The sequence below is a fragment of the Bombina bombina genome, chromosome 1, assembly GCF_027579735.1.
Source record: "Bombina bombina isolate aBomBom1 chromosome 1, aBomBom1.pri, whole genome shotgun sequence".
Lineage (NCBI taxonomy): Eukaryota > Metazoa > Chordata > Amphibia > Anura > Bombinatoridae > Bombina > Bombina bombina.
This window is the reverse complement of record NC_069499.1, coordinates 1,384,500,535-1,384,514,353: the sequence shown is the minus strand read 5'-3', so window position 1 is coordinate 1,384,514,353 and position 13,819 is coordinate 1,384,500,535. Positions and strand designations below refer to the sequence as shown.

The 13,819-nt window shown below is 41.1% G+C and overlaps 1 protein-coding gene across 1 annotated transcript in view; it reads left to right on the top strand.

Moving 5' to 3' along the window:
* Positions 1-13,295, top strand: part of LIX1L (limb and CNS expressed 1 like) — a 39,940-nt gene extending 26,645 nt beyond the window's left edge. Inside the window, exons 5-6 of the mRNA XM_053704491.1 lie at positions 5,284-5,361; positions 8,143-13,295. Of these exons, the coding sequence (XP_053560466.1) occupies positions 5,284-5,361; positions 8,143-8,385 (321 nt within the window). The 3' untranslated portion in view covers positions 8,386-13,295. The remainder of the gene's footprint in view (positions 1-5,283; positions 5,362-8,142) is intronic.
* Positions 13,296-13,819: the final 524 nt, after the last annotated feature.

Here is a 13,819-nt window from a genome sequence, read left to right as displayed (position 1 = left end):
AATCTAGTCAGGAAGGCCCCTTCACTCTAGCGTACTGAGGGAGGAGGCCTCATTTTGGCTGCGCAGTTGATTTTCAAGGCAGTGCATGCAGTCTCATGTGAGAGGGTCCTGTGGCTCAGAAAGTGACTCCAGAAGGCTTATTTCTGTGGATGGTTGACCCCTAAGGAAGGTAAAAGCTACAGCAATGCTGTAGCAGGGATTGTGGTGTATAAAAACGGTTAAATCCAACAATTTGCTCCGGTTTGCTAGAGTCTCCATATTTGCTGTGCAATACTTTATAAGCATTAAGACACTGGGGTCCAAATTTCATAAAAATCGGATATTGCCTTCATAGTTTTTTGAACATTCAGAAATAAAGTGTGTCATTTTATTGTTTAAAATCGTTTTTATTGCATTGTTTGCCTGCCTAAATCTGTTTAACATGTCTGGGCCATCAGATAACCTATGTTCTGTGTGTGTGTAGAGACAAATGTGGTTCCCCCTTCGAGTGTTTGTCATGATTGTGCCATAGCGTCCAAACAAAATAAGGACAGCTCTGTTACATTTCATAATGTTGCCCAAGATGATTTATCTAATGAAGGTAGTGGGGATAGTTCTACATCCTCTCCTTCTGTGTCTACACCAGCTTTGCCCGCGCAGGCGACACCTAGCGCGCCAGTGCTTATTTCTATGCAACAATTGACAGCAGTAGTGGATAATTCTATAGCAAATCTTTTATCCAAACTGCCAGCATTTCAGAGAAAGCGTGATTGTTCAGTTTTAAATACAGATAAAAAGGATGAACAATCAGACGCTGACGATGCCTTATCTATTTTACCCTCACATCAATCAGAATTGGCTGCGAGGGAAGGGCTGTCTGAGGGTGAAATTTCAGACTCAGGAAAAATTTCTCAACAGGCAGAACCTGATATAGTAGCATTTAAGTTTAAGCTAGAACATCTCCGCGCTTTGCTTAAGGAGGTATTAGCTACTCTGGATGACTGTGATTCTATGGTAGTACCAGAGAAGTTGTGCAAATTGGACACATTTTTAGAGGTCCCAGTGCACGACGATGCTTTTCCTATACCCAAGAGGGTAGCGAGCATAGTGGATAAGGAGTGGGAGAAGCCAGGTGTACCCTTTGCCCCACCTCCTATATTTAAGAAAAAGACCCTAGAAGGGACGCATGGCAGACGGTCCCGAAGGTTGAGGGAGCTGTTTCAACACTAGCGAAGCGCACAACTATTCCTATAGAGGACAGCTGCGCTTTCAAAGATCCTATGGATAAAAAATTGGAAGGATTGCTTAAAAAGATTTTTGTTCAGCAAGGGTTCATCCTTCAACCAGCTACGTGTGTTATTACTGTCACTTCAGCGGCGTCCTTTTGGTTCGAGGAACTAGAAAGGTCGCTCCAGAAAGAGACTTCCTATGAAGAAGTCATGGACAGAATTCACGCATTAAAGTTAGCTAATTCCTTTATATTGGATGCCGCTTTTCAAATAACGAAATTGGCAGCGAAAAACTCAGGTTTTGCTATAGTAGCGCGGAGGGCGCTTTGGCTAAAATCCTGGTCGGCAGATGTGTCGTCCAAGACTAAGTTACTTAATATTCCTTTCAAGGGTAAGACCCTTTTTGGGCCGGAATTGAAGGAAATTATTTCAGACATCACTGGGGGTAAGAGCCATGCCCTCCCACAGGATAGGCCTTTTAAGGCTAAGAACAAGTCTAATTTTCGTTCCTTTCGCAATTTCAGGAACGGACCGGCTAATAACTCCACTGCCGCTAGACAAGAAGGTAACGCGGCCCAGCCCAAACCCGCTTGGAAGCCCATGCAAGGCTGGAATAAGGGTAAACAGACCAAGAAACCTGCTGCTGCTACCAAGACAGCATGAAGGGGTAGCCCCCGATCCGGGACCGGATCTGGTAGGGGGCAGACTATCTCTCTTCGCTCAGGCTTGGGCAAGAGATGTTCCGGATCCCTGGGCACTAGAGATAGTCTCCAAGGGATACCTACTAGACTTCAAGGGACTTCCTCCAAAGGGAAGATTCCACCTGTCTCTCTTATCTTCAGACCAGATAAAGAAACAGGCATTCTTACATTGTGTAAGAGACCTATCAAAGATGGGAGTGATAAACCCAGTCCCCTCCGGGGAACAAGGTCTAGGTTTTTACTCAAACCTGTTTGTGGTTCCCAAAAAAGAGGGAACTTTCAGGCCAATTCTGGATTTAAAGATATTAAACAAGTTCCTCAGAGTTCCATCCTTCAAAATGGAAACCATTCGGACAATCTTGCCGACAATCCAGCAGGGTCAATATTTGACTACCGTGGATCTAAAGGATGCATATCTGCATATCCCAATCCACAAAACTCATCATCAGTTCCTGAGGTTCGCTTTTCTGGACAAACATTACCAGTTTGTGGCTCTTCCATTCGGTTTAGCCACCGCTCCCAGAATTTTCACAAAGGTGCTAGGGTCCCTTCTAGCGGTCCTAAGGCCGAGGGGCATCTCTGTAGCACCTTATCTAGACGACATCCTAATCCAAGCGTCTCTTTCCAAAGCAAGGGCCCACACGGACATTGTGTTGGCTTTTCTCAGATCTCACGGGTGGAAGGTGAACATAGAAAAGAGTTCACTGTCACCGTCCACAAGGGTTCCTTTTCTGGGAACAATAATAGATTCTGTGGAAATGAAGATCTTCCTGACAGAAGTCAGAAAGTTAAAGCTTCTAAACGCTTGTCGAGTTCTTCATTCTATTCCTCAACCCTCCATAGCTCAGTGCATGGAAGTAATAGGACTAATGGTCGCAGCAATGGACGTGGTTCCTTTTGCTCGAATTCATCTAAGACCATTACAGCTGTGCATGCTCAATCAGTGGAATGGGGACTATACAGACTTGTCTCCCCAAATTCAAGTAGACCAGGCAACCAGGGACTCACTTCTCTGGTGGTTGACCCAGGATCACCTGTCTCAGGGAATGAGTTTCCGTCATTGTCACGACCGACGCCAGCCTCTTGGGTTGGGGCGCGGTCTGGGACTCTCTGAAAGCTCAGGGTCTATGGTCTCGAGAAGAGTCTCTTCTCCCGATAAACATTTTGGAACTAAGAGCAATATTCAATGCGCTCCTGGCTTGGCCTCAACTAGCGGAAGCCAGTTTCATAAGGTTTCAGTCGGACAACATAACGACTGTTGCGTACATCAATCATCAGGGGGGAACAAAGAGTTCCTTGGCGATGAGCGAGGTGTCCAAGATCATCAAATGGGCGGAGGATCACTCCTGCCATCTATCTGCAATTCACATCCCAGGAGTAGACAACTGGGAGACGGACTATTTGAGTCGTCAGACTTTCCATCCGGGGGAGTGGGAACTCCACCCGGAGGTCTTTGCCCAGTTAACCCAATTATGGGGCATTCCAGACATGGATCTGATGGCGTCCCGTCAGAACTTCAAGATTCCTTGTTACGGGTCCAGATCCAGGGATCCCAAGGCGACTCTAGTGGATGCATTAGTGGCGCCTTGGTCGTTCAACCTAGCGTATGTGTTTCCACCGTTTCCTCTCCTTCCCAGGCTCATAGCCAGGATCAAACAGGAGAAGGCCTCGTGATTCTGATAGCTCCTGCGTGGCCACGCAGGACTTGGTATGCAGACCTGGTGAATATGTCATCGGCTCCACCATGGAAGCTACCTTTGAGACAGGATCTTCTAGTACAAGGTCCATTCGAACATCCAAATCTAGTTTCTCTGCAGCTGACTGCTTGGAAATTGAACGCTTGATTTTATCCAAGCGTGGGTTTTCAAATTCTGTGATAGATATTCTGGTCCAAGCCAGAAAACCTGTGACTAGAAAGATTTACCATAAAATATGGAAAAAATATATCTGTTGGTGTGAATCCAAGGGATTCTCCTGGAGTAAGATTAAAATTCCAAAGATTCTCTCCTTTCTCCAAGAAGGTTTGGATAAAGGGTTGTCAGCGAGTTCTCTAAAGGGACAGATTTCTGCTTTATCTGTCTTGTTACACAAACGACTGGCAGCTGTGCCAGATGTACAAGCTTTTGTTCAGGCTTTGGTCAGAATCAAGCCTGTTTACAGACCCATGACTCCTCCTTGGAGTCTAAATTTAGTTCTTTCAGTTCTTCAAGGGGTTCCGTTTGAACCTTTACATTCCATAGATATTAAGTTACTATCTTGGAAAGTTCTGTTTTTGGTTGCTATTTCTTCTGCTAGAAGAGTTTCTGAATTATCTGCTTTGCAGTGTAATCCACCCTATCTGGTTTTCCATTCAGATAAGGTTGTTTTGCGTACTAAGCCTGGTTTTCTTCCAAAAGTTGTTTCCAACAAGAATATTAACCAGGAAATAGTTGTGCCTTCTTTGTGTCCGAATCCAGTTTCAAAGAAGGAACGTTTGTTACACAATTTAGATGTAGTTCGTGCTTTAAAGTTCTATTTAGAAGCAACAAAAGATTTTAGACAAACCTCATCTTTGTTTGTCGTTTACTCTGGTAAGAGGAGAGGTCAAAAAGCTACTGCTACCTCTCTTTCTTTCTGGCTGAAAAGCATTATCCGATTGGCTTATGAGACTGCCGGACGGCAGCCTCCTGAACGAATCACAGCTCACTCTACTAGGGCTGTGGCTTCCACATGGGCCTACAAGAACGAGGCTTCTGTTGATCAGATATGTAAGGCAGCGACTTGGTCTTCTCTGCACACTTTTGCCAAATTCTACAAATTTGATACTTATGCTTCTTCGGAGGCTATTTTTGGGAGAAAGGTTTTGCAAGCCGTGGTGCCTTCCATTTAGGTAACCTGATTTGCTCCCTCCCTTCATCCGTGTCCTAAAGCTTTGGTATTGGTTCCCACAAGTAATGGATGACGCCGTGGACCGGACACACCAATGTTGGAGAAAACAGAATTTATGCTTACCTGATAAATTACTTTCTCCAACGGTGTGTCCGGTCCACGGCCCGCCCTGGTTTTCCTAATCAGGTTGAAATTGTTTTTCTTTATACACTACAGTCACCACGGCACCCTATAGTTTCTCCTTTTTCTCCTAACCGTCGGTCGAATGACTGGGGGGGCGGAGCCAGAGGGGGAGCTATATGGACAGCTCTTGCTGTGTGCTCTCCTTGCCTTTCCCTGTGGGGGAGAATATTTCCCACAAGTAATGGATGACGCCGTGGACCGGACACACCGTTGGAGAAAGTAATTTATCAGGTAAGCATAAATTCTGTTTTTAAAATACACACTTGAACCTTAATTGTATGATGCTCTGTTATTTCTTTAATATCCATTTTGTTTCTTTTCAGGAGTTAATGACAGTTTTCCAGCTGCTTCATTGGAATGGCAGTCTGAAAGCTATGAGAGAGAGGCAGTGCTCCAGGCAGGTAAAGCTATGAGTTTCATTCCCTTTATCACACGCTGTAAAACGCTGCTTTGAAATGACTAAAAAATAAATAAAGAGGTGTTAAAAATTATTTTTATTTAGGGATGATGCTAACAAAATATGCCAGTGCTTACTAAAGAGAAAAAAAGGGCAAAAATGAAATGTACTTCTATTAGCAAAAATGCTTCTATGAAAAGTTATTGCTGTTTTTCTGCGGCATACGCACATATCCTGTGATGGACTGTGCACAAATGACTTCTTCAGAAGCAATACACACCACCAACAGCTCTCTGAGCAGGCATGTAGTTTGAATACTAGTGCAGGGGCCCTCACAGGATATGTGTGTATGCCGCAGAAAAACAGTTTACTAGAAGCATTTTTGATAATGGAAGTATATTGCAAAATGCTTTTATTTCAAACTGAAATGCATTTATACACATTTCAATGTTTACCTTTCTATCCCTTTAATAAATTCTTTGTACAATGACAATAGTGTGCTGTAAACAAACATTCAGCAAGCAATTTCTAGGAAAAACAGAAGAAAAAGAGGTCATGCATGAAATTAAACAGACATTCTAGTTTTAAATAAAAGGTTCTGTTTTGTCACAGTTTATTTCTTTTCCTACTAGGTTTTAAACTCCATAAAGGTGTTAACAAAAACTTCCCCAAAAGACCAGAGACAACCCAAATTATTGATCTAGGCCCATTTTGGTATATTTCATGCCACCATTTCACCGCCAAATGCGATCAAATAAAAAAAAAAAGTTCACAATTTTAGGTTTCTCACTGAAATGATTTACAAACAGCTTGTGCAATCATGGCACAAATGGTTGTAAATGCTTTTCTGGGATCCCCTTTGTTCAGAAATAGCAGACATATATGGCTTTGGCATTGCTTTTAGGTAATTAGAAGGCAGCTAAATGCCGTTGCGCACCACCCTTGTATTATGCCCAGCAGTGAAGGGGTTAATAAGTTAGCTTGTAGGGTTAATTTTAGCTTTAGTTTAGAGATCAGCCTCCCACCTGACTCACCCCACTCCCTGACCCTCCCAAATAGCTCTCTTCCTCCCCCACCCCCCAAAGGTCACCCCATCTTAAAAGGACAGTCTACACCAGAATTTTTATTGTTTTAAAAGATAGATAATCCCTTTATTACCCATTCCCCAGTTTTGCATAACCAACACAGTTATATTTATATACTTTTAACCTCTGTGATTATCTTGTATCTAAGCCTCTGCAAACTGCCCCTTTATTTCAGTTCTTTTGACAGACTTGCAGTTTAGGCAATCAGTGCCTGCTCCCAGATAACTTCACGTGCATGAGCACAGTGTTATCTATATGAAACACATGAACTAACACCCTCTAGTGGTGAAAAACTGTTAAAATGCATTCTGAAAAGAGGTGTCCTTCAAGGTCTAAGAAATTAGCATATGAACCTCCTAGGTTAAGCTTTCAACTAAGAATACCAATAGAACAAAGCAAAATTGGTGATAAAAGTAAATTGGAAAATTGTTTAAAATTACATGCCCTATCTAAATCATGAAATTTTATTTTGGACTAGACTGTCCCTTTAAGTACTGGCAGAAAGTCTGCCAGTAGAAAAATAAGAGGGTGTTTTTGTTTTTTTTAATTATATATTTTCTGCAGGGTAGTATCCACCCCTTACCTCCAAACCTCCCTGATTCCCCCCCCCCCCCCAACAGCTCTCTAACCCTCCCCCCTCTACCTATTAGCGGACATCTTAGGTACTGGCAGCTGTCTGCCAATACCCAGTTTGCAGCAAAATAGGTGATTTTTTTTTTTTTTTTTTATAATGCTCGTTTTTCTGTAGTGTAGCTGCCCCCACTCAATACCCAAACCCCCCCCCCCCCCCTCCCAGATCCATTATTTTTTTTTTTTTTCAAAATTACCCCACATATGATCCCCTCATTGACCCTCCTCCCTCTTTCCCCCTCAATCACGCAGCTGGATTATTATAATTTCCCAAGTAGCGTGGCCGAGCGGTTCCTTCCACTCCTGCCCTCCTCTCGCCTCCTCCAGCGATGGACCACTCACCCGCCTCCCTTCTTAAGCGCCCACCCACCAACGATTGGTCCCACCGCTGTCCGATGCAGAGAGGGCCACAGAGTGGCCCTCTCTGCTTTGGTAACTCTGCAACTCTATTTCTGCAGTGCCCCACTCGTGAGGCATGCAGAACTAGCGCGATTTCGCAATTTTGAGCGAGATCGCGGCAGAGAGAAGCCCAGGACTGCAACAACGTACAGGGTACGTCGCTGGTCCTTAAGGGCATAATGACCAGCGTCGTACAGGGTACGGTGCTGGTCGTTAAGGGGTTAAACACATAGTAGAGGTTGTGCATCCAGCACATACCTGTGCTAAAATAATGATATAGCAGACATATTTATGTCCAGTCATTGGTTGTGTCTGCATGTGAGGCAGCATGGGGGTGTTTAGGAAGCATGGCTTAGGCTAGTTGCATTGGTTAACTACATGGTAAAAAATAATTTAATTTAAAGATACTATTCTCTAACAAAATCAAGGATATTTGTAAAACTATAATGTCAATTTAAATCCTCCTTAGGTTGTGTGACAGTAGATTTTAATATGATCATAGTTTTCTGCTGCATCACTTCAAAATAAGAGCCCCACACAAGAATGGTTACACATATAAAATATCTATATCATTTTGAAATCTAATGCTTGTGAGTGTTGTCCCAAAATTCCTAACAGCTGCTCTGTTTAGTGGATATAAACTAATCCTCTGTGCTACTTTTGTGTGACAGGAGGTTCTGTCTCACTACTCCCACCGGGCTTTGGACGATGACATGAGGAACCAGATGGCCATGGACTGGGTGAATAGGGAACAGGACACACCAGGGACACTCACCAGGGAACTGGCATCTACAGAGAGGCAGCTGGACGAAGCCAGACTGGCTGGCAAGGAGCTACGCTACCACAAGGAGAAAAAAGATATCTTGATGCTGGCAGCCGGGCAGTTGGGAAACATGCATTCTCCCAACTGTTAGACTGAGTCAGCTAGTCACTGATCCCTCTGATCCACCAGCTGTGTCTGTGGTGAGCAACGTCTGATCCCAGAAGACACTTAATAGAAATATACTGTACAGGCTTATGCAGGAACAGGCTTATGCAGTTTGCACTTCTCTGCACAGGTGAAAAAAGAAGATACCAGTAATATGGAAGTATATATATTGTGAAAGAGAAGATCTGCAAGACTAGCAAATATTCATTAATAGGAGGAAGAGACTTTGACATTTGCAAAGTGTTGCATAGTAGGTAGAAGAAGGATGCATTTGTATAGGGGGGGGGGGGACCCAAAAACATTTGGTTAAGAAAATCTCCTATAAGTTAATTGCTGCAAAACTTCACTTCTATCTGTAGGAAGATCTGTGGAAATGAAAAGACTGCATTATTGCAAAGAAATATACCAATATCACTTGTTTAGCTCCTTGTATTTTTTTTAATTTGTTTTCTTGGTATAACTAAAGGGACAATGTTCTCAGGTAAGCAACAGAGTTCATTGTATTCAAAACTGCTGCAGAAATACCCTTTCATATTGGCTGTGCTTTCTCTATCCCACTCACCACTGTGAGGTTGATTTCTGCAGCCAATACTGCAATATTCAAATTTTCAGTATAGGTGGAAATTATAAAAGGCAAAATCGTCTTTCAAATGACAAAACAAAGGTAAATAAGGTGCGTCTAAACAATTTAATGCACTCCAGCAGGTAAAATGGATAAAACATTAAAGGGGAGAAAATGTTAATTCATAATTTCCCTTTAAGGGGGCATGAACATCCACAGTTCTTATGGCTAAAAGGGATAGAAAGGTCAAAATGAAAATGTGCATTTCAATTTTAAATAGAAGCATTTTTGAGTATACATAAGCAAAAATGCTTCCATTAAAGGTTATACTGTTTTTTGTTATTTTTTGTGGCATACTCACATATGCTGTGAGGGCCTGTGAACTGGTATTCAAAGAGAGTAAGCAGTGGCTTGTATAACACAAATTAAGTCTTCACAGATGCAATACACACCACAGCTAGTTTGGATACTGCTGCACGGGCCGCAACAGCATATGTGTGTATGCCACTGAAAAAAAAATAATACCTTTTACCAGAAGCATTTTTGCTAATGGAATAATATTGCAAAAATGATTCCATTACAAATTGAAATGCACACATACATTTCAAATTTGACCTTTATACCTCTTTAAAGTTTGAAACGTCTTTAAATTATGATTTATTTTAAATATGTTTCAAGCTATACAAAAACAGGTATCCCCTGAGTTGCAAGCAACCCACAGAAATCACTATTTAACCATTGACATCCAGAAATCTGTAATAGGTCAATTATTAACACCCCAGGAGCCAGTAACATATCAAACTTGATCCTTTGGCAGTAACATGTAAGAATCAGTGATTAACCCCTCATGGCAAGTAACACACATAGCAGTAATTTAGCTTATTTTCTTCTTAAATGGGAAAAGTCCGCAGCTGCATTCATTACTTTTGGGAATTCAGAACCTGGCCACGCGGAGGAGGCAAAGACACCCCAGCCAAAGGCTTAAATACCTCCCCCACTTCTCTCATCCCCCAGTCATTCTTTGCCTTTCATCACAGAAGGTTGGCAGAGAAGTGCAGCATATTCTGATATCTGATGCTGTTTTTCAGCGGCTCCGGGGGACGGTTTATCTTCGGTTGCTTTATTCTGGGTGCGAATAAGCTCTGTGTGTAGGAGAGGCATTTTTCTTTCCTCCTTTTCAGTTCTCAGGACATTTCTTGGTTTGAGGTGGAGGGGGCTTTACAAGTCCTCGCTTTGCTGGGTCGGCAGATTCCTTTCATAGGTGCCCTGTTCCTCCTGGTTCACTCTCTTGGAGTTTCCTTTTTTGGTCCTAGTACCTTTTGGGTTCTGAGGGTTCTTCGGACTCATTTAGCTGAGTCTCTTTTCTTCCCCGCTGGGGGAATGTGGAAATTTCTTCTTCCTTTTGCTCGGGGGTGAGTTTATTTTGTGGGCTGCGGGACTTTGTCTTCTCAGAGGCGTTTGGCTCGGTCGAGTCTACTAGCCGGAGCGGTCTCTAGCAAAGCCCTTGCTGGCTTTAACTGTTGGGCAGTTATCTCGGCTTTTCCTTTTTGTCCTTTGGCTTCTCGTGAAGCAGTTTTTTCTGTTGGGAGTTTTGGGTTTAGGCTGTGGTGCCCTCAGAAGGGGCCGCCTTTTGTACCCGCCCGTTTTGCATTCAGTGTCCTCTATAGCTTGGGTATTGTTTTCCCAAAAGTAATGAATGCAGCTGTGGACTCTTCCCGTTTTAAGAAGAAAAACTTAAATTATGCTTACCTGATAATTTTATTTTCTTCTGGCGGTAAGAGTCCACAGCTCCCCGCCTGCGTTGTATCATAAGGGGCGGACATATTTTTTTATGGCACCTTTTTCACCCTGATATTTCTCCTACTGTTCCTTGTTCACTCGGCAGAATGACTGGAGGATGAGGGAAGTGGGGGAGGTATTTAAGCCTTTGGCTGGGGTGTCTTTGCCTCCTCCTGATGGCCAGGTTCTATATTTCCCAAAAGTAATGAATGCAGCTGTGAACTCTTCCCGTCAGAAGAAAAGAAAATTATCAGGTAGGCATAAATTTAAGTTTTTAGCTCCAGTAACAAATAGAACGGAGACCCAGAATTTAGCCATGCCCTCTGCAAAAAATGATGGTTAGTGGGTCTGCAAGAACTTAGTGTACTTTATACCAAAACCACGACATCTGAAAGTCTTAAATTTGTAAGAATAAACATGAATGTCCAGCACAATATAGGCATAGTTTTATATCCCTTTAAAACTGAAGTTGCTCACCACAAACACAAAGTTCTTAAGATTCTGAATGCACCCAGAGATGGATCTTTTGACTAAATTGATAGTTTTGCACATTTATTTGTATGCTCATTTTATGTACAACTTTTTATACACTACAGCTCTTTCCATCTTTATCTGTGAGAGCGATTACTTTTTATATATTATATATTTTGATAGCAGTATTAAACGCCTCCTTTTTCACAGTTTTCCACCCCTGTCCTCTGCTGGTTTTGATGGCAGAGAAATGCTGTGATATTAGAGGCGACATATTTTTTATGATTATTTTTACAATTTCTTTCACAAATATAGTTTTAGTACATTTTTTTTTTACATTTTAAATATTGAGTACAATTTCTGAAGTTATCAGCAAAATGTTATTAATGTAAAACCTAAAACTGCATTATTATTTTTTTAATTCTGCAAGTAAAATTAGTAGATTAGTATCTGCTATACATGGCTGTTTTGAATATAAAACAATGGAGCAGACACGATAGAAATATATTTTCCCTTTTTTATAGAATAAATGTTTGGGTTATGGAGAATCATGTGTTTATATTTTGTTGGATTTAGAGGGCTAGAATAAGTGTCATCTGAATTAAATACTAAACTTTCATATTTATATATTGACTTTCTTGACATTATGCTGATGTTGTTTGCTCTATACACAAAGGATAAACATTTCAAAGCAGTTCTGTTTCCTATAACTGTGCTAATGTAATACATTCAGAGTAAGGTTGACCAGCCTAAATCCTGGTAGTCACATTGTGGCCCTCTGATATTTTTCGTCCAGTTAATATCATATTCAGAAGTTATTCATTGGTACTGAGGATGAAAATTTGGACAAGCCTATTTTATTGCAGCTGAACAGATGTATGACAGAGACTTAGCGTTGTGCTAATATATTTTTTAAATAACTGTAGTACTATTATACGTGAGAAAGTTACATAGATCTACTGAACAGATACATGCAATGTGGTTCCATATGACCATAAGACCGTTGCATATTTTCAGAATTGCAACGGTCTTAAAACAATCATGGCAGTGACGGTAAACTGCAGTCAATGATACAGCACAGTAATTGTTAAGACAATAAGTATCATATTAATAACTTGGTTGAAAATGCATTATAAATATTTTACCTTTCAAATTCTAATATTAAAGAACCACCAGGCCTTCCTGCTGAGTTTTTTTTTCCTATTAAATAGGCTGTACAGCCAATCGGAATCGTACTATCCACATTGTTGAAATCTATAGTTGTGCATTCCAGTACCGCTGCTATAGAGCTGTAGGGATTTCACCGCTAACTACGCTTGAAAGGTACAATTGCAAGTTACACAGACCATAGTGCAGGAGTGCACTGCTATATATTTCAAAGCGGGTGTATGCTTCCCATTGGCTGTACCACCTGCTTGTCAAAGAATTTAAAAGGTAAAATATTTCTATTTACAATATGTTTATGCTGTGATATTAATATGAGCTATACATCAATTACTGTCATACTGTGCTTTATCACTGTTAGAAATTTGCTGTCACTGTAATGGAAAAATATGTAGAATTGATAGGTAGAGTTATAGTTGAGTTTTCATAAAAAGCTTGGGTGGCACGGTTTTGTAGAACATTAAAATAGATTATAAATTGTAATTGATATGTGGTATTATATATCACAGAGTGTTCATGTATGCTGTGGCCATAATGTTTCTATAATAGTCCAAAAATGCTGATACTTTGGCACTTGTAATGTATCAAATAATAAAGATTATGAAGAGCAACCATAGGGCTTTTCTTGAATATAGTAGAGAATCATTGTACATTTCTTTTAAGTTTTTGTAGAGTGTTTCCAAAGAATGTGTTGTTTTTTCTTAATCCGTGAGTAAAGCAATATTCCTGTATTCTCTAATTATGTAGAAGTCAGGTGGTCATTACAGTGTATACTTGTGTGCGACACCTTTTTGTATACTTTTTACTACCTATACAGATGATGTTTGGTACTGCTGCCAAAATCCTGTATTTTGTATCCACACTCCATTGTTACATTTGTATTACCATATATGCAAAATAAAAAAAAACTAATTTTAAAATCTGCATTGTCACCTTTTTTTTTTCTCTATAAGGTTTTAAATGAACAGAGTAGTACCACACAATTTGCAAACAATTGATTTGGTACAATTTGAGAAAATAAGTAAAAAAAAATCCTAAATAAGGATTTACCACTGACCAGATACATGCTTCCCACACCCATTTTATAGTAGTTATATGCCCAGCCAACAAACCCCACACCAAATGCATTTTCCAGCACTTTATGCTATTGTGTACCCAAACATCACATTCCATGCCAGTGACATGATCCTGGAAACTCTATATGCTATCTGTATGCTTATACCACTGAGTTATTTTAAAGGAACCATTTGCATGCTGGCTGCAGACCATGTCACTGGCACTTGGTTTAGAAGTTGCCCACCCCACACAACTATTGGACAACCAGCAAAGTGATCCAGGGAAAAGCAGTAAATGAGGTTGGGTTCAGATACAAAATCAGATTGCATGGGCCTGCGGCTCCTGAGAGGGATATACAGTATCCCACAAAAGTGAGTACACCCCTCAC